The sequence below is a fragment of the Ascidia mentula genome, chromosome 8, assembly GCF_947561715.1.
Source record: "Ascidia mentula chromosome 8, kaAscMent1.1, whole genome shotgun sequence".
Lineage (NCBI taxonomy): Eukaryota > Metazoa > Chordata > Ascidiacea > Phlebobranchia > Ascidiidae > Ascidia > Ascidia mentula.
Genome location: NC_138573.1, coordinates 7,512,807 through 7,540,071, shown reverse-complemented (window position 1 = coordinate 7,540,071; position 27,265 = coordinate 7,512,807). Strand labels below are relative to the sequence as shown.

The following is a 27,265-nucleotide window of genomic DNA, read 5'->3' as shown; positions in this document are numbered from 1 at the left end:
TTGAAAATTTCGTTTTTTCGTAAACAAATAGTAATAAACATGTGGAGAAAGTGAATACCCAACCGGTCATGATTATTGATGATCGAGAACGAGCAAATCTAAGGCAAACGGAGCGCTGTATTGCTGCACTTCGATTACGGCGTTTTTCCTGACCAGCGCCGAAATGCTACCTCATCACATTTTCCTTGTCGGAATAGTTTTTGGATTACTGCACGCGCAACACTGTTTCGGAATAACTTTTTCCATTAAAGAGGAGCTAACGGAACCCCGTCTTTTGGGAAGGATAGGCATCGTTGTCGGCCACACATACAGGTAAGTTGGTTGTATACCAACTGAGAGAACATGCTCAATGTAGTTGTATACTCGGACATATAATCTGAACGTTATATGACTACGGGTTATAAATAAATAAAAAATAAAAATATCCCTTTATGCTGAACAAAAGCCACCTTTAACATATCTTATACAAACATCTTGTGCACAAAAAAAAACAGATAATACTTGTACTTCATGAGCCAAAATTTAATTTCTGCAAGTATCGTCAGGACCATTTTTGGAAATCTGTGCAAGACTTTCGGTAGCCATAGCCATTGAAATCATTAAATCCGTGGCTGTCAATTTTCTATCGCAATCATATCAACATAAAACGCAAAGCGCTGTATAAATATTTCATGGTGATTAGACGGCTAGAAAACAGGCTGTCTATGTATAAAAACCGCAATCGAGAAATTGCGTTTACCCTATGTGTTGTTATGGGCGTTTCTTACTGCTGACGTTGGCAACGTTTGTAACTCGGTTTGTACAGCGATTTCAATCGACTGAATTTTAGATGAACTTTCGGACAGAAGTGCGCGCTCGTAGATATTGCTCGGGCAAGGCGAGAAAAGCGGATCGATTGTGGACACCGCGTTATAACAGTAGCAGCGGGAAAATTGATACCACCGCCAACCCTTTGTGACCGGCTTTGATTTTCTGCTACGTCGAATCAACTGTCCACCCGCAGATGCCTCGCGACACTTTGACCCGACGGGAAAGGGGGATAATCATTAAGCGCGCGGTAAAACGCAATCTGTCTCTCTCGCCACGAGGCAGGGAGGAAAAGAAACGCAGTCGAGGGAACATTGATTGGTTTCCAGACAACCGGCCACGATTTCGGGAAAATTCAATTTGTGACTCGGAAATGTTTTGTTTCTCGAAAAACGTAAAAATTAGTTTTGTTTCAAACAACACATAATTATTTACGTACTGGAAGTCGGTCGCCTCTCTGCGACTGGCCCGTGGCTATTTCAAAATCTCACCTTGCGGCTATGCCCGGCCGTGGTATTAGCAGTAAGCCGCATCAATTCAAAATATAGACCCGCAAGACTGGAAAGGAGCGACTCTCTTTTCCTGAAAAGCGTCAAACACCGCGCGTTTGCGACACTAATCGTATTCGGTCGTGACTAATGGCCGCTTTTAACGATGCTCATGATCCTTCCACCAGATTGTCTCCACCGAGCGAGTTGTTCTGGCTAAACGGCGTAACCGGGGAACTGTGGGCCAATAATACCATCGATCGCGAGTCGCTTGATAGTGATGTCATAAAGCTGTTCGCCGCCGCCGATTCGCTCGGATCCGTACCGATCGAAATAGAAGTTAACGTTCTGGATGTCAACGATAACGACCCGACGTTCATTCCTCCTTTCAAATACCTGGAAATACCTGAAAACGCTGAAATTGGAACCCAGGTAGGAGTGATCACCGCTATCTTCACGCAGTGTAAGTTAATTAACGCTGCCTATTACCTTGTAAAGAAAATTTTGTCCACTGCTACTGATGCGGATGGACCGGGCAACGATATATCAAAAAATTACACTATTATGGACGACAACGGTCAGTTCTCGCTGTTTATTGAGTCACCTGGGGACCAGACCTTGGTATACCTGAAAACCAAAATGGAGTTTGATAGGGAAATTACGGTGGGTGCCTTTGAAAACAGAAAATATTACTACTTTTCTGTGTTCCGTACTAACATATAGCTAGATTATTGTCCTAAAAAATGCAAAATGCATTTCGAAATACGCATAGGCTTCTGTTGAATGCTACAAGTCTTTTAATGACATGTCATAATTATGCATTTAACTGTGTTCTCAGGGTTATTACATGCTAAACATATCAGCAACCGACGACGGTGTACCACCAAGACATGGCTTTCTCGCTGTGAATGTGACAATTTTGGATCGAAACGATAATACCCCATCTTTTGATATCAGCGCCTACACGGCGAGCGTCATGGAAAATGCCAGTGTAGGGTCGGAAGTCATAATAGTTCACGCTTCAGATCAAGATCAGGTTGGTTAATGTCTAAATAAGCCCTTCCGATTGTCAATTATGTTGTCATATGTGTCAAAAGGTTTTGGGGGTTTGCAACCCTATATAATATTACCTATAGTAGTTTTATTACTCAGCTACTTCCTTTTTACGTTTTAAGTTATGTGCAAATTAATTTGTTCAAACTGGCATATCTACAATACGCCAAGAAACAAGAAACGCGGCATAATTCTGTTGCTTGCTACAGGGGGACAATGGGATGGTTCGCTACAGGATTAAACCTGCTTCGGAATCGGTGGAATATTTTTCCGTCAACGAAACCACAGGCGTGGTCACCCTCAGTTCGAAACTGGACTACGAAACGCGGCGTGTACATCAAGTAACGATGGAAGCGTTTGATGCTGGGGAGTCTGCGCAATTCGTTCAAGCTCTACTCACTGTTTCTGTTGTGAACGAGAACGACAACGACCCGGAGATTACCAATTTAAGGTTGGGATCCAAATCTGCTTATTTAGGGGACTGATCTATAATTTATCTTGTCATCATATTAGTAAATGCGCTGTTGTTGGAGGCTTGCGAAAGAAATGAAATTCCCAAGTTCGGTTTGTTCCTCTTGCGGAAAAGTGGATCTATTGTTTCACATTTCATTGAGGCTTTTTGTATTATCTAATATCCCGCCACACGATAAGCCTCAAACCACAACTAAGGTAGCCGTTATCAAGCTTATCGGCTCATTTTCTGCATCAATGCAGGTACATTCCGCCATCGGCAAGCATTGCCTCAGTGGAAGACGGTGCTAGGGTAGGAAGCAAGGTGGTTTTCCTCACGGTTTCAGATAAAGATAACCAACGACCCGGAGACGGAGAAATACAGATGAGCCTCGCTGGTGGAAATGAACTTGGTCATTTTAACCTGCGGATCATCGGAAATGGTAACACCGGTCTCTTGGAGGTAAGGCATCGTGTTGCCCATGCACTTACTTTTTTGCTGATTCTCGTGTGTTTGTATCAGGTTGCAGGCCTGATCAACAGACAGAATGTTTCGCAATACAACTTGCGGGTTCGCATTCAAGACGGGGACTCATCTTCAGCGCGGGTCGCCTATCAGAGCATTGAGGTTGTGGTGAACTCCGGGAACGACCACAGTCCTGTCTTCTTGGAAAACGCCTACACGTCGGAACTCTCCGAACTGTCTCCTGTCGGGACATGTGTTAAAGCTGTCTTGGCGACAGATGATGATGTCGGTCTACCCGCAACTCTACGATACAGGTTGGATAATTTTTCCATTGAGATGTTAAACGTTTTAGCTAATTATCATTGTTTAAGCATTACGGATGGCAATTCACTGAGCTGGTTCTCCATTGACGAGCGCACGGGACTCATTCAAACTACAACTAGAATGCGTTACAACGAGTTAGTGGGACCAAGCGGTTCGGTGACCTTAGTCATATCTGCCAAAGACGAAACTCTCACGCCAAAAAGCGCAACCGCAACCCTTACAGTCCAGTTGAGAGACGAAAATGACAATTGGCCGATTTTCGACCAACCTTTGTACGATGTCGAGATCAACGCCACTTCACCTCTATCTAACGTGGCTCGAGTTGAAGCAACTGATGTTGATAGTGGTATTAACGGGACAGTAGTTTACTCCATAAAGTACATGCAAACATTGGATGGAAAAGTTCAGCCCACTGGATTATGCTCTATAGACTCTGAAAATGGACAAGTTTTGATTACGGAGATGCTAAGGAACAACTATGAATCACCGCTTGATATAGTTGTTCAGGCGTGTGACAATGCCCAGTCACCTTTATGCAGCACGGCCGTTGTAAAACTTAACATTGCGAAGACTACACAAGCCAACCCTGTGTTTTATCCTGACACTATGTTCGTATCCCTTCAGCCGGGAGTGTACATTGGCCTGGACGTTGCTACAGCCAGTGCATCATTGGATGGGGGCCCTGATGAGTCATTGCGCTACTCCATCAGTCCCACGTCTGAGGGACTCGATGTAAATACAATTAGCGGCGCAATTTATGCGTCGGGCAACTTGCGTGCTGGTCACGCGGGAACTTTTACAATTCGAGTTGTTGACAACAAAGGCAACGTCGCCAGTTCATCCGCTACTGTTCATTTGGTTGTCGAAGAAGGACGATCCTTGTTTACATTTACCGAAACAAACTATCACGTTCGCGTACTTGAAAATGCAAATCAGTTTGTCGTGGCACAAGTTGCTGTGGAAAATCCTCCAGCTGATGTGGGATTTACTATCGCGAATGGAGATTCGTCTCAGGTTTTCACAATCAATTCCACCACTGGAGCTATTGCAACCAACCCAACCTCCATATTGGATAGGGAAACTCAAATGAACTACACTTTAACTATTTTTGCCTCAGTGCGGTCTGCCTCGGGTGTAGTTACAACATTTAGCTCGGCCACTGTAACGATTGACGTTCTTGACGTAAACGACAATTTCCCAAGTTTTGGCGGCGTTGCGGTAAGAAACGTCATAGACAGCAACAAGAACCTGCAATTATACTCGGCTAATGCAAATCTCTACCTCACTACCGATGTTGCTGTGGTCGGGCACGTCGTGTATGATGCCACAGCTACCGATGTAGATCAGGCACTGAACGGTCTTGTTACTTACACCATGTACGACGCAATGGACATTTTTGACGTCAACGAACATGGTCAGGTGTATGTTAAAGTTCCATTTACAAGCGTGCTGTTTACAGACAATGTACGCGTTATCGCGTGCGACAATGGGGCTCCTGTTCTTTGCGCAGAACTTTCTTTGGCAATCTACGTTTACCCCAGTATAGACAGTAAAATCCCGACTCCAACTCTTACCGTGACTGTGTCTGAAGATGCACCGGCCAACACAAAGTTAGTGAACCTTGCTGATGCTCTTCCCGTGGAGTTCAGATCGCCTGTCATTGTTACTCAAACTGAGGGCATCAAAACTGCGGTTAATTTTTCGATTTCAACTGGAAATGACGATGGGACGTTTGGAGTTTTTCCAGACGGGCAAATGTTCCTCAAAACACCATCGTTAGACAGGGAAAAGCAAAGCCAGCACTTCCTCGGTGTAACTTTGGGCGTCAACAGATACACCACTTCTCTACTAAGGGAGGTACAGGTGATTGTCAAAATTAGCGATGTCAATGATATCGCGCCCAGGTTTCCACAGAGCTGGTTTGTTTTCCACCTCAAAGAGAATATGCAAGCCGGCACAAGTGTTGGTGAGGTGCGCGCTTATGATCTGGACGACGGTGTTGCAGCCAGCATGGCGTACTCTCTTTCGGAAACTCCAAACTCAAAAGTTCCCTTGCCTTTCGTGGTGGATAAATTCAGTGGCGAAATATCAACAAAATGCTCAATCGACAAGGAGACTTTGCTACAAGTATGGGGCGAACATGTCGTAACTAACGGCAGTTTTGTCTTCGGGCTTCTGGCTGTGGACAACGAAGGTGAAACCCACCCCACTACTCACACATCTTCAACGATTGTTGAGATTATAATCGACGACGTTAACGAGTACGCTCCGGAGTTCGAGAGGCAAATTTATCACGTCCGGGTACCAGAGAATAGTCCCCAAGGACATAACGTCGTCCATCCGAAAGCCTTCGATAAGGACCAAAGTAAAAACTTTATGTACAAACTCGGGAAAAACGCACCAGGGAACTTTCCATTTGGCGTTGATGGAAAAACAGGGCTTGTGAGTGTCGTCGATGCCAGTCTTCTTAATAGGGAGGTGAAAGAAATATACGAATTTAAGGTTCAAGTTGCGGATGGTCTTGGGGAGATCGCAAAGACGAGTCAGACGATTGTGGAGGTTGTCATCGGAGATATCAACGACGAGGCACCAGTGTTTGCGGTAGATTCGCTTTCATTCTCAGTATCAGAATCTCTTCCCGTGAACTCCGAGGTCGGTCGTGTTGTAGCAACTGACAGTGATATGAGTGGCACCGACAACAATGTGGTGACGTACTCGCTGTCACAAAGCAACACCGCCGCAGTTCTACAAACCTTTCGCGTCGAAGCATCATCAGGAAGAATTATTCTTAAAATTGGACTTGACAGAGAACAAACGGATAGCTATGCAATCCAGGTATCGGCACACGACAGCACCACACCGTTTAATTTTGCAACAGCAGAGGTGAAAGTTACCGTACTCGACGCTAATGATAACCTCCCGGAGCTTGTCGGACCTACCCAGATTCACCTGACGGAGGGACATTATCCCGTGTCAACATTGTTCGCCCAATTGACCGCACGGGATTTGGACATAGAGAAAAATGCGATGTTATCGTTTCGTCTACTGCAGCAAGATCCGGAAAACAGTGGAGCTGAAATTACGGTGGATTCCAACAGCGGACAATTGTTTGTTTCCGGGAACGTGGACAGGGAGTCGGTGTTGCCGGGCGGTATGCTTCGCGTTAAGATTCGAATAAGCGACAATCCCGAGATCGCGGCCGATAGTTTATCGACCGTATCTACCGTATACGTCGTTATCGATGACCTAAATGACAGTGAACCGGTTTTCACCTCAGCCGACACCGCTTTCATTCCGCGCCATAGCATCTCTGCGATCGGATTCGACATAACAACAATCTCAGCCGTGGACAATGACGATGGTCCAAACGGGTCATTGAGCTTCTCGTTGGCGGGCCAAAGCACCGGAGGATCCTTCTTTATAGACGTAACCACAGGAAAACTGGAACTATTTGAATCGTTGTCGGACTCCGACCCCGTGTTGCAGTCGGTGGAAGTAGTGGCCAGGGACCAAGGTAAACATTTATTGACGCGCTATCTTATCTATGCCTGCCATGCTCAAAAGTATTTTATACAAGGGTTTGCTGTCACAGCTATAAATAACTTTTTCGAATATTGATTTCTTTAAAGCAACAGCCAATTGCCAAAATTGGGTCTAAGTGCTTCTGATTGCTTGCTTTATGTTGAGTAGTCACATTCCTCAGTCACAGGGCGTTTACCTAAAACAATTTTATCAGCAACGCAATAACGCAATTTTAAGTTGACCGGCAGTTTTGATGATTGTCGTTGTTACAAATTTTGTATGGTGCAATGTCGACAACGAAATTCCATAGGAAGGTATGTTTTATCAGAAAGGGTTTTAAAATAAGGATTTCCGCTCAAGACAGGTAGGCCGTCGTAAGTCTCGTCACTTCAAAACCATTTCGTAGCGCCCTCGCTGACTTACATGAAGCCTATCACATATCCTTCAAATACACACAGCATAACATGCAGACCGGATTTCCACTTGCCATGACGGACAAGAAGACGTCTTTGCATCCTAATCCAAGACGTATCGTGTCGCGCGTAATAACCTGTATGCAAAATAAACGCGCTGACTTCAGCCGGTTCAGTTCTCGGTTATGGGTAGTGAGAAACATGGGTTTGGATAAAGAGTCATCCAGTCGCTTAACGTTATAAGCATCTCCCATGAGGCCAGTGCAAACTTTCCGTCATGTATTGAACACCCATCGGTCGATATTCATGGCCAGGAAGTGGCGGCGTGTCATTGTCCTCACCACAAAAAATCCGGTTTCTTGACTCGTTTAAACTCCCCCAAACAATCGATTGTTAACGTATAGATGTGTACAGAGTCCCAGGGCTTTGCAAACTTTAAACTCAATTTATCAAACTTCCGAGTCCCAAAGTCTCAGTAATTTGTTAGACCTTCCATTTTTGCAACACAAATGTGGTAGTTCTATGGCTGGGATTGGACGTTTTCGGGTTGTTCACTGTAAACATACTACAAAAAATACCAATGTTTGTTACGATGAATAGTACTCATGGAAGGATGTATTTAGAGATTATATATTAAAATTTATTAATGTGGTCGCCGTGAAGACAAATCCACGTCGAACTAAAACAGGATCTTGTACAAGTAACTGTTTTACGTAAAGAAATTTCAATATTTCATTTTTGTCCATTGTTTTTTTTTTATTTTATGCTATTTATGTACATGATCAATTTAAATAAAACTAAAAACATAATGCACATTTAATGTCGAAGCATATAATTCATTGGTAAGGTTGCATTCAAATCAATTTATTAGGTGTACCAGCCAAGTTCTCCACAATGATGATGCATGTTATCGTCGGCGATCCAAACACACAAAACGGTCCCGTTTTTGACAGCTCCACATATTCAGGAATAATTGAAGAAAACAAGCAACCAGGAAGCTTTGTAACAAGCGTATCTGCTGGCGGAGCCCAGGTCAGATACCAATTTATTGAATTTTTTTGCGGGCTTTGCGTGAATATCTGTTTGACGCACACAATCGACATTTTCCTGTCCCGGAGGGTTTCCAGTAAAGTAAAACGTTGAGGTCAAGTTGAACCTTGGAGTTTTGTCCTCAAAGGATAAGATGACGTGACACTATCTCATCAAAAACACCTATTATTTTCGCTTCACTCGTCCATATTACTTCCGCCAGGTTGGTTACTACATTAGTCGGGTCACTGCAATCACCACAAGCGGCCAATCGCTGAAGAGAAGACCTTTCGCCATCGACAGCGGAACCGGTGCCATCACGACCCTCGCTTTATTGGATAGAGAGGATGGGGTGTCTTCGTATAGCTTGCAAGTTGTGGCTGTGGATCTTACCTCGACCACAGCAAGTCCAAGGATCAGTTCAACGAACGTAAGTCATTTTGTTTGGTATTACTTCATGCGGTACACGTTTTACCATTTGCTCGATCGATCTTCAAGCAACAACGATTGGGGGCTTTTCTGTCTAATCCCGGTCTTTGCAGGCCCTAAAAGCTTGCAAATGTGTCATTAACGGGTATTACCCCAGAAGTGGCCGGCGTATGACAAGCTGATGACAGAAAATAATTACCATGCGCCACTTCAGCCTGTCATAAGTGACGGTGCGATACCTTGGAGGACTGTGTTCGCACGCAGGTTCTTAGACATACCTTTCCCAGCGTAGCGCACGCGTGCAAAAATCGATTAATCCTCTGCCTGACGCAAGCCCCTCAAGTCAGCCGTTACTACTTCGTGCCCTGTTAATGGCGTCTTGCTTTAATGTGTCGCACCCTGGCATCCTACGCACTTTCCTTTAACCCAACTTAGAGTATGTTTGAACAAAACCAATATCGCGTGCGATTCGCAAAAATTAATGACAGATTGGAGTGATAATATAAAGCGTTCTTCTGTATCGTACCATGATCGTAGAACCCATTCGAGTTTTGGTTTCGCACTGAAGGATAATCAATAGTCTTGATAAGTTCGATTTGTTCCACACTTTTCCGCTGGTTAAACCGGATAGGGAATTGAAAAGCTTGAGGTTGGGACGAACAACTTGGATTTGCGAGCACGCAACAAGTCGACTAATGGCAAAAGTCGAAGTCCACTGGGGTGGCAATGAATACCAGGGAGGTAAAACCTTTCAACAATTTTTACATGGTCCCTTTCTTGTGCCAAAACAACTAATCGCCATGAAAGCTACGAAAGATACTTTGTTTTTAAACGATGTAGTGCTCTTCACCGCAAACTGATATGTACTTGATTTAAACAGCAATCTGTACAAGAAATTTTCATGGAGTCAAAAATAATACGATGTCAACAGAAATGGGTTTAATTAAAAAACTCCCCGACCGAACACCTCAAACAATAGATTTGCTGCATTGTGATTTTCACGAACTGTGTAGCAACAAAGATTCTCAGTAAAGGCTTGTACCATCTCTTGTCTTACATACGTTTAATTATTCGGTTAAGGAGTTGTTGAGAACCGCAAACATTTTTTATCATTAGGAGCAGACAAGTTCATTGCATTTTGTACTATTCGGCAAATAGACGGTGAAATGTAAAGTGTTCTTACGTCAATGGTATTTAATGGCTCTTACTATCTCCACAAGACATCTGATGACTTGCGAAGATATCGCGCCCCTGTCAGCAATTTGTGGTCTTTGCTGAGACGGGCTGCTCCGTTTTTATTAAGGGTGTTTTTTTCGACAGGTCTTATTTATTTTCAAACCGCGGCGTCTCAAGTCGCCAAACAAGCTTGTTTACGCTTAAAATTCGCGATCCGATTGAAACAATGCAGTCGCGAGTCCTGGCCATCACGTATTCGGGCTTAATACACGGGATGATTCAACCAGTCGTTGACAAATCCCTATGATGACCGGCCGAAAGCGTTGAGCGGTCAAAACGTGATCTGCCTTCTGGTTTAGGAGCGTTTTCACAGAAGGCGCGAGGCTTGTCATTGCCTTGGATGTAAAAGGAATAACGTTGGTCGAGATGTTTGTTGTTTTGTTTGAAGGCGAACGGACTAAGTTGGGTTTGGCGCTTGCCCTGCCAAGTGGACGACGCTTGCCCGCGGCGAAAGATTATCGTAAGCGTCTGTGGCCGCGCGCGGTCGACCTTCCAAACTTGGGCGCGGCGCAATCATTCGCCCGAGACTTGTCAAAATGTTTTTGTCCGATTCAAATTCTCCCAGTTATCGGCCCGGTTTTAATCACTCGCACATCTTTTTTTTACGCCTAGCCCTTGAACGCTTAAATTATGCTCAACATGCACTGCAGACGCCAGCAGGTACCACCTCATCAAGCCTGGAGCAATAACTAAATATTATTCCCACGCTCGTTTGACACGGCATTTGCCTGTGCGACCTCAACGTAACCGCCGGCACAGTGTATATATCTAAAACATACACGCGGTTTTTGGTTAATACTAAACTTATGTTCAGGTTGAGGTAACTGTCATGGACCTGAACGACAACCCGCCGATATTCGGACAGGCGGTTTTGGAAGTCATTTTGTCCGAGTCGGTGCAGCCAGACTACGAAGTTCACACACTTTCGGCAAACGATGCTGATGGCACTTCATCCATCACCTATTCCATTTCACCCAGTCCCGGATCCACGGACTTCATCATTGGCGCCACTTCAGGAATAGTCACTGTTGGGCCTAACGGACTCGACCGAGAAAAAAACGAGGATTATATTTTAACTGGTACGAAGCATTTTGGATTATAAACCAAACACAAACGAATTACATACATCGTAACATGTTGCTGTTTAGTTGTTGCGTCGGATGGGAAGTTGCAATCGTCCACTGAGCTTTCTGTGCGTGTTGTGGATGCGAACGACCACGTTCCTATGTTCGAACGGGACGAGTATGTGTTCGAGATCGCAGAAGGTCTTAGCGCTCCACCAATCGGCGGCAAATTTGTGGGCATCGTTAGCGCAACCGACGCGGACGCCGGAGTCAACGCGAGGATAACATACAGTTTTGCTGAAGGTGAGCAATATGATAAACATATTTACGGTATTATGAAATGGCTGGTTGGCCAAACATTCATTACGCTGCGATGTGTCGCAAAAAGTGTTTGACCAAGCTGGAAAATGGAAATCCAACTGAACTTTAAAAATGTCATAATCCGAGTAAACAGTCTGTTGTTTTAGTAATGTCTTTAATTTCAAGCAAAACTGTTTTTCAACTTATAAAAATATTAATATTTTGGAATTTTATGCGCAGAATCCGGCCAAGGAAAGTTCATCATTGACTCCAACACCGGCACAATTACCCTGAATTCCTCGTCCCATGAAGTATTTGACAGGGAGGTTCGCGACGTATACCTTTGTTTGGTCAGAGCCACCGATGGTGGAGGTAAGTCTTGACCATAGCACAAGCCTAAGGTTTGTAGGCATAGTTTTGTTTTTGTTTAGGACGCTTCGGAGACGTGCGTGTTTATGTAAATGTTGGTGATAAAAACGACAATGCTCCTACTTTTATACCCGGAAGAACGGACTTCGATATACTGGAAGACGCTGACGTTGGAAAAGAGATAACTTCTGTAAAAGCGACCGACAATGACCTGGGTAATTCATAATATCGAATATACATATAGAAAGAAATAAACGCTTGATGCATATTGTTTGCAATGAAATATGCTTCGATGCACTCGCACGATTGCTTGATTAAGCATTATAAGAATTGCGTTTTCGTTTATAGCAGCATTGTGTAATGGGAATACCCTGAAGTATCTGTTTACAAATCCTGTTCGGAGCCCCATAAGCCTAAGTACATCCCCTTATGGCTCCGCGCTCGCTCTTGTAAGCCGCTATCAGCCAAACGAGAGGATCGAATGGATTACTCAGTATATCACAAGCATTAACCCGGCTTTTTGTCGCTCGAACGCCTAAGAAGGAACTCCAAGCGGCTATCTACTTGTTATGAAGCTGTGCATTTTGTGATTGCCTCGGGCGCGCTTTATTAAAGGGTTCAATGAAGATCTTTTTCATTTCGGTTATTCCAGAGTTTAATTAAGATTCCTAAAGGGCCGTTCACTTCAATAATGTCCTTTATTCCACTTACTCAAGTACAGTTCACAAGGTTTCAACAACACCTTTTAGACAAATGAGTTAAATTTTCATTTACGCCAGTGGTAATTTCATTATTTTTTATGTGAATCTTAAAAAGTTTTGCCAATTTTCTTTTTCGTCATGGAAACACTTCATGTTTCTTTATATTTGTGCTCAGGTTTTAATGGAACTGTGGAATATGACATTGTGGCTGGAAACGCCGGTGGACATTTTAGGGTAGCCATGGACACGGGAGCAATTGTTCTCCAGAAAAGCCTCGACTGGGAAACTCAAACTGTGCACGAAGTGACTGTGATGGCCTATGACTTGGCTACACCAACAATACGGCTTCGTTCCTTCATAAACATAGCAATTCGTGTCGTTAACGTTGACGATAATCCTCCACAGCTTGTAATGCCATCACTATGGTAAGAAGACGCTCTTGTAACTTATGTAGTAGTCTGGAGTGTTACGTATTACACCTATTTGTAGGTATGTGAAGGAGTTGCCCACCCCTGATGTCCCTCTCTTCCGAGCAGGGCACATTGATGCTGATTTACAAATAGGTGAATACCGTGTATTTAAACGCAATTGCAGGAGACCTGTATATTAATGACTTGAACGTTTAGGTGAAGAAACCTCAAAGCAAGTAAGATACAACATTGCATCAAATACGCCGGAATTTCAAATCGACCAAACCAGCGGTCATCTGTCAGTTAAGGCGCAAATTCAATCCCTCCTGCCTGCCAGCACTTATAACCTCACGATATCCGTTTCTGATGAAAGTAAGATACTGTTCCATCCATGCTCACTTGATGCTTAAGCTTTCATGGTTTAATGTACTGGAGTTGCACTTACATTATATATCATATCATATTTTTAGCACATAATGACAGGGTGTACAAGAAATAGCAGAAGTTCCTATCTAAGTTTACCAGGAACATGTGATGCTAACAACTAAACTGGCCGAATGAAAAACAACACAAAATCGACAATCATATTGTTTTTAGGCTTCACAAGCGAGCGATTCTTGCAAATAGTCGTTACCGACGTTAACGACAACACACCGACATTTGGGTCGTCCGGTGGATCTCACTCAGTGACAATCAGGGAAGACGCAGAAGTGGGAACTATGCTTATTATCGTCAATGCGACGGACGCTGATCAGAGCTGGAATGGCAAGATTCAATACTTCATTGCTGGGCCATCCTCTGGACACTTTAACATCGATCGCGAATCTGGTAAGTGATAATGCCGGTCATGAACAGAAACACCACTTAAACATATTATGTATCGGTGTATGAGTCAATAAAAGTCAATGCGTAGCAAGTTTGGTATCATGGCTTCGTAATTTGTCGGATTTCATGTAATTTGTTTTGTAGCCGTATATAGGTAACACACACCTCGATTTAAAGTACGTGGCTTTAAAAGAGCAACTGTCTCGTTTCCACCTGGGTTTGTTGAAGAGCAAGTTTAATCGTTGCGCGGTATCGCGTGCGTCGCCGCATCGCCACATGTCATTACGCAGCATTTTCCTTCAAGTGTTTCTTGAATACGCAGGAGCGCTGTACGTAAGCAAGAAGCTTGATCGTGAATCGACCTCACGCGAGACACTCACAGTTGTGGCGCGGGATATGGGCATGCCGTCGCGATCCAGCAACGCCACCATCCAGGTCACAATTACGGATGTGAACGACTGGAGGCCACTTTTCTCTCCGACGGCCGCAGTGTTGAGGGTGAACGAGAGCATCGCGTCGACACTCGACTTGGAGACGGTGAGAGAAATGAAACGCCGCGGTTTAGGAGTTGAAGTGCGCGCACATGTTGGGAAAGTGTTTGATTTTGAATTCGCACCTATTCGGTGCACGAGCGGTTTGCTTTTGCATGTGCAAAGTTTTAATTAAAAGTTTTTACGGCCACAATAAAAGCTACAAGCGGTTAAGGCATTAAGATGAGAAATGCTAAATTGAATGTTTCAGCAAAGGTATCACCACCTGTTACAATGTGTGTTATTAAAAAAGCTTGCAATATTTCCAGTTATATATCTCAACTGTTTTTACAAATTCTACTGTTCTTAACATCTGAAAAAATCATTATATTCTAACAAACAAATGCCGTAAAACAAAATCACATTCAATTTTTTTCACAGTTTGTTGTACGTGACCGCGATTCCGGCGATTCAGGAACTGTCGACTTCAGAAACCCCATTGTAACCCGCATTGCCCCGGACGGTACGTCAGAAACCGAAACAGGGGTAATGAGTCTTTCTTCAGGTGGAGTTCTCACCATTAACCCGGTAGTTGACCGAGAAACTGCAAGTCACTATTCGGTGGCGATCACAGCTGTGGACAGAGGTAAGAGAGACGAATTGCAAGCATATAGAAGAATACGTTTCGGCTTTATTAATTAAACAAAAAGTATTCTGGTGAGTGCTGGTTAAATTATACATAAGCTACTGAATGCTTAAGAATATAACTAACGGTTTTGTAAATCCTCAACTGAAAATGATTGTAGTACCTCAATCGAAACTTCTGTATCATGAAATTCTCGACTATTGCATTAGCTGTGTTTGTCTTACTGAATGCTGAATGTATTGGCTAACTAGCGAAAACGACATTTCATTCAACAAGACTATTTGCATATTGAAGGTTCTCCCGCCCTCACCAGTACGGCGTCGGTACTCATAATCGTCGGGGATGAAAACGAGTTTTCGCCAGAGTTTCGTCCCTCAGTTTACCGCTCCTTAATTTCCGAAGATGCCCAACTAGGGAGCTACGTTTTAAATGTCAGCGCATTTGATCGAGATGCAGGGATATATGGGGTTGTGAGGTAATTTATGTTCGACTGTGTTTCATCTCGTAAAACATAATCTTTGTTACATCTGTGACTCTTTTGTAGATATTCAATATCAAATGATGGAGAGCTATTGCCTCCATTTGCCATTAACCCGACCACGGGAGAAATCACAACTTCACAGAAACTGGATAGGGAAACTGTCAGTTACTACACGTTCACTGTCACTGCTGAAGACAGTTCAGGTTTGTAACAAGACCATCTTTCTGTCCATCAAGTATTTAACCTTACCGCTACTGTTATTAGGTGATTCGTCAACTTCCCGCGCACAAGTTCATGTGCAAATCGCTGATGCCAACGACAATCCTCCAGTTTTTACCTCGGATAGGTATTGGATGTACTGCAGCAGAAGTACAGGTACATATACGATTTTTTTTTTATTTTACGTTTCTCTGGGGTTTTAACTAACCTTTTAGGAAAACGGAAGACTTTGTAACACTTGTACAAACATGTATCTTGCTTTAGAAAATTTGTGTGGGGTGGTTTGTGCACAAGACCCAGATTTGGGAGACAACTCTGCAGTTTCGTATCGAATGCATCCAGACTTTGCTCATCTTCCATTTGCGGTTCACCAAAGTCGCGGAACTGTGACAACAACTCAAACACTGACAAACAGTTTCTACAATTTTACAGTAAGTTTCTTAAATCGTCCAAGTGCTGTAAAAATACGCTACTCTATTCGCAATTAGAAGTGATTCGTATTGCAAAGCTTCAATTAAAATTGATTACTATATAGATTGTTGCTGAAGACGGCAGTCAAAAGTACTCCGTTAAAACAGCAGTCAACCTAGAAGTACAGGATGGACCTTATCCATCCTTCATCAGCTCTCCAGCTACTGTCACATTCCAAGAAAATTCCGGTCCCAATACAGAAGTTTTGTTTACTGCCCAAAGCGAGAGAGCTGGGGCAGGCGATATGCGATACTACTTAGCCGGTTAGTATCTGTTCTGAATTTGCGAAATCCTTTTAAACAATTAATTGTTAAATGTGTTTGTATTTGTAGGTGGAAATGTGGACGGAAGTTTCACTATCAACGCCAGTTCTGGCGAAGTGCGGCAAACTGGGTCTTTGGATAGGGAAAGGTTTTCAAGCTATCAGCTGTGGATTGAAGCGCGCGACTCCGGCAGTCCACCGCTTTCATCGTTTGCGCTGTTAACAGTCCTCGTAAGTTTTATGCCAATAAGATGTCATTGCCGTGCACCTTGCTGTAATAATTTGTGCTATTTAAGGTATCTGACGTCAATGACAATGCACCTTCATTTACCGAACCTATGTACGTTGGGGAAGTTACGGAAAACCAATTAAGAGTCATGATTGTCGAGATTGCGGCAACAGATCCAGACTCCGGTGGGTTTTGGCCTCTAACAAGTGGACAAAGTATTCAGTACACGCAAGGGCTTAAACTTGTTCATGTTTTCAGGCATTGGCGGTACATTTTTCTACAGCATCGATACTACGGCCAGCGAGTACCCGCACAGGTTTAGTCTTGACGACCACGGCGTCTTGCGAAATATTGTCGAACTTAATCGAGAAGAAAAGGATACGTGAGTAAACTTATAGTGTTTAAAAATCTCTTTCGTCTATTTTTATCACTGCCGGTTCCTCAGGTACTTCCTGACAGTGACAGCTACGGATAAGGGCGTTGAAGCTCTCAGCAGTTCGGTTGTTGTAAAAGTGATCGTCGCGGACGTCAATGACAACCCACCAACGTTTTCACGTTTTTTCAACACACAAATACGCGAAGACTCCCGGATCGGTGACTTTGTGGTTCAAGTAAGAAAATCAAACTTAAACTGAATTTGGTATCTCAAAAGTTTTTCTGAATTCGCAGCTTACGTCACGCGACAATGACGTCGGCCTCAACGCCCAAGTGAGCTATGCCTTTGAAGACAAAACCGAACAAACTTTCGCGATTGATTCTGCGTCTGGTGTGGTGACTGTCAATAAACCCCTTGACCGCGAGACGACCCCTGGGTAAGTAAAACAAACTAAATTGCATCCGTGATCGGACCACCATCGCTTTACTCGGCTATAAATTGAAACTGCGCCCCGGGGCACGGTTAACCGGTAGCCTGTTGTCATTACAGATACGATTTACGAGTGTTTGCCACCAACCTGGATTGGACCACGCAGACCTCCATACAAGTGACAGTGACCGATGTGAACGACAACCAACCGAGGTTGGTAATTATTTTGCTGGCCTCAGCACGGTTTGTTGATAAGCAGAGGGCCTCACCTTGTCACCTGCCGCCGAGAGCCTTGCCAATTTGTACAACAAGCCATAGCTGGTGATTGCGACCTTTGCCACCCTGCCATTACCGGTTGAGTCGCATTTCTGGCCCTAAGCATGCGTTCCGTGTCTGGAACCGCAGCTGCCCGAAAAACATTGATTTCATAGACTTAGTGCGCCACAATGACTCATTTAAATACGTTTTTCACAGGTTTGCCGAGCAGAAGTACGATGTGGGTGTTCCTTCCGGAACAAATGAAGGCAGCGTGTTGGTACACGTATTTGCCACAGACGAAGATCTAGGCGCAAATGGACAGGTCTGTTCGTGATTCCGTGCGGCTAAAACAAATTGTAGTTGTGCGGAAGTGAGCCCACTCTCAATTAACATACCTGTGATTTATTGTACGTCCAGGTTTATTACACGATACAGACCAACGACGAATCGTTTGGTATCGACCACTCGACCGGCGGAATATACTCTACGAGAGGAATGTACTGCGATCCTCTGTCAGGTACTTGAAGAAAGGGGTTCGCCGGCTATCCTGCTAATCATTTGTCCGCCATCGCCCGACTTAATTGTTATCATTTAACGCCTTTCTGAATATAATATGATACAGAAGCGTTTATATAGTAAACCGCGCATTCCTTGCGATCCAGTTCGTGTATCGTCACAGTGAGAATTGTCTCCTTTACTGAAGCCTAATATACATTATTACAGGTCTCATTCACTCCTGTCCCTGGCGCCGAACTTTGGTGGTGGCGGCGACCGACTGCGGAAGTCCGCTAAGTATGAAATCCACTGTAAACGTCACAATCACCGTCGTTGCGCCCAATCGTCATCCACCCGCCTTTACCGTCGTCCACCAACCAATTGCAATCCTTCAATCAACGGTATCTGGTTCAAAGGTATGCTTTTTTAATAAAAATATTATTTAAATTCTTTTCTCCAATCCTAATAACCCACCAATCCTCATCTGCTTGTCATATTATGCTCTCGATTTACCATGATCGATATTTAATGGCGACGCAAATGTTTCTCGAAGGTTTTCACCGTCACAGCGACAGACGAAGACGTGGGTTCAACTATCACCTACCAGCTGTTGGAGGGAAACAGCCCGTCCTATTTTGTCATTGATGTAGTTACAGGCGAGCTCAGGCTTAGCCAAAACTTGCCGAGTCAGATTCCATCTGCGCTTGCATTAACTGTAAGAGCGAGTGATAATGGCGTACCAAGTCTGCACTCAGACCTTGAGTTGACATTTGAAACCACAGGAGAAAATTTGGAAACGTGAGTCACAAACTATGGATACTTTTGTCATCGATCTTGTGCTTATTATTAACAGTCGGTCTTGCGTTACAGTCCACGTTTTGATCGCCCCTCTTTTACTGCACCTTCACTACCTGAAGGTTCACAGTTGGGAACCCCGGTATACATTCTTAACGCCCGCGACTCAGACCTTGGGATCAATGGAATGGTAATGATTTCTAGGATGTTTTTATGTCTGTGAGTAGATCGTGTTAATGTTTTCTTCTTGCGCAGGTTTTGTACAGTCTCGCAAACAATGACGCTGACAAACCATTTGCTGTCAATGCAAGCACTGGACAAGTTTACACCTCTGGCGAGATCGATTTTGAAACCTCCATTTCGTATACTTTGACTGTGATAGGTTGGTAACCAATATTCTCATCAATGTGTAAATTCAAAACGTAAAATCACCAACTACTTTATTGTGTTTAGCTATGGACCGAGCAGTAAAGCCTCGCAACTCGTCTGTGACTTTGACTGTGCCTGTTGCTGACGTCAACGACAACAGACCAGTCTTCAATGCTTCGTTTTTTATTGCTTATGTACCCGAAAACTTTGGATCGAACAACGTTATAACGCGGTAATATATTGTGACATTTCGGTTACTCCGAACATATTTGAAATGAACAAAAATGACGATCCTTATTTCTGTGTTCGTTTTGTTTTCGCAGACTTACGGCGAAAGATGTGGATTCGGGTGTGAATCGAATAGTTAGATACAGCGCGAGGCCACAGCGTGAATTGGCGATCGGCACACTTACCGGCGATGTCTCCCTGGCAGCGGGAACCAGTCTTGATTACGAGCGACGAACTTCGTACCAATTAACTGTAAGTGTCGCGACAATTACGCACTTCTCCGTCGAGTGGGTTTGCTTTGATAGTTGGGTATTCACTCTTTATTGTTCGTCTTCTTTAAGGTGAGTGCTGCAAACAGCGGTGGCGACCCGGTGTCGACAGATCTTACTGTACACGTGACTGGCGTGAACGAGTTCGCACCGAGTTTTTCTGCCCTCGAGTACCGAGTTGTGAAATCGGCGAACACTTACCAAGGTATCAAAAAATATTAATTGTTGTTTTGTGACCTACAGTGGAATTAACAAATATCGTCATTTTCAAAGACAAACCCATACTGTTTTTTCTCCCATTTGGTGAAAAAGATTTGATCAATTCCACCGCACAAAACCTTTCTTTGCTAAAAAAATAAAGGAATTTAATAATACTGGCATTTTTGTGATGATGTTTTTTTTTGTAGGTCGCAATGTTATTATTCTGAACGGGACAGATCAGGATGATGGCCCGGACGGTGAAATCTCGTATTGTTTAAGTGGATGGAGCGAGAATCGGGGATTCAACATTAACCCCAAAACAGGTTGGCGTTGCAACAAGGATCGTGTATGCCTGTATCTTCTGGTTAACACCTGCTGTGCATTTCAGGTGCAATTGCAATCAGCAACAGCGCTATGCTTTCGATCGGTGACATTGTTAACTTGACCGTCATCGGAAAAAATCCCGGACCTTCTAGTGTGGAACTAATAACTGAAGTTAACGTCATCGTATCCATTGTATCTGATCTGTGCTCCGCCCAGCCATGCCAAAACGGCGCGATTTGTCGCGATCACTCAACTGGATTCGTGTGTGAATGTGCACCAGGTGAGTTAGTGAACATCTTTCAGGAAACTGATTGATTTTGTGTGGAAATTATGAAAACTTTGCTTGCTTGATCAGGTTTTACTGGAACCAGCTGTGACGTAGAAATTAACGAATGTGCATCGAACCCGTGTGAAAATGGCGGCGTGTGCAGAGATCTTGTGAGCGGGTTTGTATGTGGGTGCGCAGTCGGTTTTAGTGGACCCACCTGTGCTGTAGACATCGACCATTGCGCTGCTCAGCCATGCTTAAACGGAGGAACATGTCGGGGTAAGTGGGGATGATATTTTTTTCCTAAAACTCAATGTTAAGATAATTCGGTCCTACTAAGATTTCTTATTGCAGACCACTTGGCAAATTACACCTGCGAATGCCCGTTTGGAACAAGTGGGCTTAATTGCGAAGAAACAACGCTTGGCTTCGCGCCGTTGTCGTACCTTGCCTTGGCCCATCTAAACCACGTTGAAAATCGCCTTTCACTCGACTTTGCCACTGGTAAATTTTTTTTTTATTTGTTTTAGTGCTGTTGTAAGACTTTGTTTTGCTTGCAGTTTCACAGTCCAGTTTACTTCTTTACAATCACGGGGGAAATTCTTCCGATACATTCGTTGCTGTGGAATTGATTCAAGGAAACGCAAGGTTGTCATACAGCTTCGACGGAACACAGTAAGTCCTATATATTACCACGATATCAGTTCAATGCGACATCGACCTAATCCCATTTGCGTTCAGAATGCACAGAATTAATGTCGGAAACTTTTTAAATGACGGACAGTGGCATCAACTTCTTGTTACCACAAGCCGACTTTCCATGTCGATAGCAGTAGATGGTTGTGCCAATGGGGATTCATCTTGCTCTGCAAGTCAGGAGCACTCAGGTGTTCCGGTTGCACACCTATCCGGTCTCGGTGGACAAGATCTATACATTGGAGGTGTCCCTTCTGCACAAGACGTTATTGGCCACCCTAACCAGGCAAGGGCTCTTGATTATTTGCTCAGAGAGTATTTTGTAAAACTGATGGAGTTGTAAATGTACCAGTTGGAGACTTACGGTGTAGATTGCAAGACTTGAAAAGGCAATATATAAGCGCGGTGTTTATCCGAGTAAAATAGAATTGCGCCAAGAAAAGACTCATACAAAATTTCATTCCACTATAAAAACAAACCAGCATAGTCATTTTCACCACACTGCTTAGTTGTAAATATCTATGAGAAAAACATTTGTGTCGTAACTGTAACTGATCTGAATCTAAAACATCTTCTCTCTGCATTGACAGGTGTCAGCGTACGACTTCGTCGGATGCATGTACAACATTGTCATCAACAACGTTAATATCACGACCACAGTATCCCCGGCCATCCTTCGGAACAGTGGTGTTTCGGATGGATGTGTTCGCGCTGGTTCCCAGGCATCCTCAGACGCTTGCGTGTCAGAAAACCGGCCTGTGTGCGGAGATGGGGCGAGTTGTTCAGACCGGTGGTCTGACATCCTCTGTGAATGTCCTGGCGACAAATCAGGCAAGACGTGCCAGGACGCAAGGGTGAGCAATTCCGCAACCCCCGGTTTTTTCGGGCGCGCGTTTAATTGTGTGTGAAATCGACGCGTGACTTTGTAATTACGTAGGTTGGGTCGACGTTCGCCGATTCCAATTACCTCGCCTACGCCTTTGACAACGGATACGTTCAAGCGACGTTGGTCGACTCATCAGGGGCGCTTTTTTCTCCTGGCTCCGCCTCGAGGAAGAAACGTCAGGCCAGTGGACTGACAGGTACAGGGAGTGGTCCCCGTGTACTCGGCGGTGCTTGCGTGGGCGCTTCTAATATAATTACCGTTCTTTTGGCAGTTTCGAGCATACAGCTGCGCTTTCGCACGAGGCAATCCGCGTCACTCCTCGTCGTGGTTGAAGGTGAACCCGGATTTGGTAGCGCTGCTTTATATGTAAGTCTTCAAAAGTTCACCCAACTGTTATCACATTGGCTATAGGATCCATTGAAATTTACTGTCCGCAGAAACTAACAAAATCTCGTGGTTAATTTTGATCAAGGTTACAGCCATGTAACATGCATACCGTGCATACCTAATATTGATAACCAAGCATAACAAGAACGCATTGCATGCAGGTCGAAAATGGTACCTTCGTGTATGCCTACACATCTCCAGCGCAAACTTACCACAGAACAGATGTAACTGTAAACGATGGTTCTTGGCACACTGTACAAGTGTTGATGACCTCACAGAGTTCAGCCACAACCTTCAGTTTGACCGTGGACAACGAAGTTCGACTCAATGGCACCTCGACCAGCAGGATCAAAGAGTTTTCTAATCCGACGCAAGTCAAGGTGCGTACGATCATTAACAGGAAATGGCAAGTCACGACCCAGATTTTAACACCCAGCAATCGCGGCAGATGCACTAAACGGGGTCGGCACCTCTAGACATTATCATTAGTTATGGTTAATTGACGGTTTGGCCAGATTGGTGGTATGGTGAAGGGGCTTGTGATTTGTCACAGGCACTGTACGTCGGCGGAGCACCTGTTGGATCCTTCAGTCCGGCACCGGCGCTTAGCGGTTGCATGTTCAGTTTCCATTTGGATGGAAGGCCGCAGCCACTTGCTGACGACGGCGGAAGCGCTTGGCTCGTGGTGACGCAAGGCGGTGGTGCGACAGGTGGAGGCAACGTCACACATGGCTGTACTGGCAGTGACGTTTGCGCCTCACAGCCCTGCCAAGATGACCAGACATGCGTCGACCTATGGTACGAATCCTGTTGTATGGTTTTGCAATCATATTTTGACGTTGTGGTTTAGTTATGTCGCTATAACTTGCGACTGATCCACAACGTGAAATTTTTTTTGTAAATAGTGCTATAAGATAAAATACTTTAAAATTATGATAAATAATTGATAAATATAATGCATTAGTAAAGTTTTTTTAAATTTAGCAGAGCGCTCATCTGCAAATACATCTGCCACAGTTGTTTATTTTTGACTGGACAACATTTTAATACCATGCTATTTACTACTGAATAATAATCGTGCAGGGAAGCGTATGAATGCCAGTGCAATTCTGGAACGGAACTTGACGACAATGGAATATGCTCTTTCGCCGAGGCTGGCTTGGCGTGGTGGATTTACGTCGTGATCGTTGTAATCGCCTTCGTTTTGCTTTTGATTGTTGCTTACTTTATTCATTTATGGAGATCTAAGAAAAGCACCTCAACTCCGTACGGGATATGCTGCAGTAAAACGAAAACAGAGGAACCGATGAGAAACGGTAATTATAATACTTTGCGTACATATGAAAGTAAAACAAGGCAAAGTTAGTTTTACTCTGTACCAAGCATTATCGGTTGTTATGACCACTTTCATCTGCATCGTACCTCAATATCACATAAGAAGCAACAAAAGTGTTCATGTTGTTGAGATCAGTGTTTCTTTTCGTATGAAATTAATGAAAATACTGAATTTAACCTGGCTACGATTGTAGGTGTTGGCATAGCGGGACGAAACAATAACAGTTTTGAGTCGGAAGCCCACAAGAAGAGTAACGGGACGAATGGATCCCTTTCAGCTGTGAGACCTGACCTTATATCGGATGATGTGAGAATAGTGGATGAGGAGGCCGTAAGTTCCGCCGCTCACACCAACAGCGGATCTGAAACCCCACCAACATCTCCTGCGTCCTCTAGTGGACACGTAAGTTGCCTTTTCCAAAATATGCAATATGCTGTTTCCAACAAAAATTTTGTCACGGCTTGATGGTTTTTATTTGAGAATTGTCTGAGTTGGTCCTTCTGTCTACGTTTGCAAGCTGTATTCGAAGTAATATTGCGATGACAAAACTATTTTTATGTTCGCATTGTTCAATTTTGCAAACTAAAATTAAATTTTTTCAGCAAAATCGTTTTTTGTGCGTTGCACCATTAATGTGATTTCTTATAATCCGCTGACTTTGGTCCAATATAACATATAAATTATTTGAATGTAGCATATATTGTACTTAAGCTAACGATATATAATCCTTTATCAGCGAAGTTCAGTCATCACCCGCTCGCTGACTCCGCTGCATGAAGAACACGAAGCGAGACCTTCGAGCAAATTATCCAACAAGTCCACGTCTCCTTTACCTGATTACGACGCTGTGATGCGGACGCGATACGGGCAAGCCGATACAACCAACCGCGCGGCCACTCTTTCTCCTATGTATGAAAGCGAACGGGATACGGCGCCCGACGGACGACGGGGGAAGCTTCCTCATGGCATATCGCCGCTTACTGGTGAACTCTTTGCCACGACCGAACTCTCCGGGCCTTCGTCGAGTGACGATAAGTCAAGTGAGAGAAAGCGATCGGTCCCCGGTAGCTCTTACGATTCCACCGGCAGTCGTCAAATCAACAGGTTGACGAACAAGTCGCCCTTTGCTGCTGGGGGCAGAACTTCGCCCTTGAAAGGTGCAAACACACTCCCTATGAACCGCCGGACCCCACAACAAGACTTTAACAGGTAACGTAGGAACCAGATCATGTGGTATCATGTTTTGACATTGCTCCTTTTCCGAAGTAGTTACAAATAATGGAAATAAATAGCAATTGGTTTGTGCTGCCTTATATAACCTTAACTATTTTTGCAGTGCAAATATAAATCGATACCACAACAGTCGACCTCGTCGCGTGTCAGGTTCTGCAGCGTCGTCATCAACGACGTCATCATCCCAGTCTCACGATCAACCGTCCTCTCCAACGAAACTACCCACTATTGAGGACATGGTTCAAGTAAGTAATATACAATAATTGTCCGAAAACCCAGACAGTTTTGTGTATAATAAAATGTTTTCCTGGTAGCAACTCAACGGCCTGGTGGGATTGACTAGCGAAGAAATCGAATTGTTGAACGGCTGCAGGTCGGCACACAGTTACTCCAGCTCGACTAGCGGTAGCATGACAACCAGCTACCCTCCGTCAGTTGTCACCGAACTGGCTGAGCCCATTCCTCCTATGCCGGAGATAAGGCGACCAGCTTATGCCCCAACAGCACGTCCTTCTTCTCTGCCTGGAAGAAAGATCCACCGAGTGGCGCCTGGATCTCGCAGTAAAACTCCCATATCTCTTTCAAATGGACAATACAAGCTCTCTCCAAGTACAACTAAAGATCTTTACCGTGACCTGCCGGCGGATTTGAGGCCATCCGAGCTTCTTCAACCGCCGCCAGACACAAGCTCCGACGAGGAAAGCGATATTTTTATTCAGGAGAAAGCAGCAAGTCGCCGGAGATCGTCGGCTTTTATTCCCGACTTGGTTGAACCGCCTATTATGGGTACGACTAATTGTGTCAAGTTAAGCTAGTCAGAGATTTTCTTTCTAATTCACAAGAATTTTTGTGCAGAGGTTGACGACCAAGACATGGAAGCCTATAACGCCATTGATGGCATGGATTTTGACTTTATGATGCCGTACGGCAAGCATTATGAGGCTTTGGCCGGAGTCTTCCAACAACTGGCTGCCTTGCCGTCCTTGGATGATGAAGAAAATGCAGCCGAGTAAGTAGATCGTTTAAAAAGGACCTAAAATTTATGATGTGTGGCGATCTGAATCAGGTTATAGTTTCTTCATGTTTGCAACAAATTCTATCTTTGCCAGTTTGCTTAACCATTAGGAAGGCTACTATTATAGTACATAACTTATACACATACACTGACTATCGAAACAAAGAACAAACCAATGTCAAGCGAATGCCAACAAATTAACATTCTAGCGAAACGAAGTTTAACAAAAATGATTTTTTTAGATACAATACCGACTCGACGCAATCCTCTACGAAGAGTCATGACCATGGAAGGACGAGTCGAGCGTCGACCAACCGAAGCACGTCTTCCCGCCGAACCGCTGCGAACCATAACTTCTCCAATCAAACACCGCAGCGTAGGTCATCCAATCCAGCTCAAATCCAGCCAGCTAGAACCCGAGGCTTGTCAACGTCCGCCCTACCTCGTGTGACGTCACCGGTTGAGGTCTCCCGGCCTCGGTCCGTCAATTGTAAACGGACCCGTCTCGAACATTACGTGTAGCGAGAGCTGATTTCTTTGTCTTTCTTTACTTCGTGCAATGAGATTTTTTGCGATTTTTCCATGTTCCGTCGTGTCTGCCTGGTGTTAAGGTCCGTCTTGCCCGGCGAAATTTACTGTATTTCCTATTGTTGCTCTTCCAGAACTTCACTTTGCCAATACATATGACATTTATATGAGTGTGGTTTTGACCGCTAGCAAATGTAAGGTACCTATGCTACTCTGCCTGAGCGAAATCTACTGTTCAAACATGCATAAATGGTCGACGTGAGAAGGGCTTGTTAAAACAGCCGCGGATATACAAACGGGGAATATACGGACAGACTGGCAAAAAAACAAAAAAATGTGACAATTTAAGTCTGAATTTTGTATTTTTAAATCAAATCAAATCATGTTTATTTTGCGAAAAAAGCAACTACGCATAAGAACAATATACATGGAAATAAAATGGCATGGGCACCAATAAAACCATTAAGGTTATCGAGTCAGGCGCCCATGTAAAGGTGATTTCTTCACG

At 44.1% G+C, this 27,265-nt stretch overlaps 1 protein-coding gene across 1 annotated transcript; it reads left to right on the top strand.

The window, feature by feature from the left end:
* Positions 1-26,889, top strand: LOC145912290 (protocadherin Fat 4-like). Its single transcript, XM_082999715.1, has 58 exons — positions 1-312; positions 1,484-1,727; positions 1,794-1,958; positions 2,134-2,331; positions 2,558-2,799; positions 3,063-3,261; positions 3,322-3,578; positions 3,636-7,102; positions 8,395-8,555; positions 8,776-8,982; positions 11,032-11,296; positions 11,366-11,584; positions 11,822-11,953; positions 12,013-12,165; positions 12,827-13,076; positions 13,141-13,214; positions 13,278-13,433; positions 13,659-13,889; positions 14,209-14,423; positions 14,798-15,002; positions 15,297-15,477; positions 15,547-15,686; positions 15,748-15,858; positions 15,967-16,133; positions 16,238-16,436; positions 16,506-16,666; positions 16,732-16,849; positions 16,923-17,046; positions 17,110-17,275; positions 17,334-17,476; positions 17,590-17,682; positions 17,944-18,049; positions 18,145-18,244; positions 18,451-18,638; positions 18,776-19,020; positions 19,093-19,207; positions 19,273-19,399; positions 19,471-19,618; positions 19,710-19,866; positions 19,956-20,088; positions 20,291-20,407; positions 20,473-20,688; positions 20,764-20,955; positions 21,031-21,180; positions 21,237-21,351; positions 21,418-21,658; positions 21,963-22,226; positions 22,310-22,454; positions 22,530-22,624; positions 22,807-23,025; positions 23,199-23,443; positions 23,729-23,961; positions 24,175-24,383; positions 24,718-25,190; positions 25,318-25,459; positions 25,529-26,000; positions 26,070-26,223; positions 26,472-26,889. The coding sequence occupies exons 1-58, from the start codon at positions 164-166 to the stop codon at positions 26,749-26,751; spliced, it is 14,073 nt and encodes a 4,690-aa protein (XP_082855841.1). The 5' UTR covers positions 1-163; the 3' UTR covers positions 26,752-26,889.
* Positions 26,890-27,265: the final 376 nt, after the last annotated feature.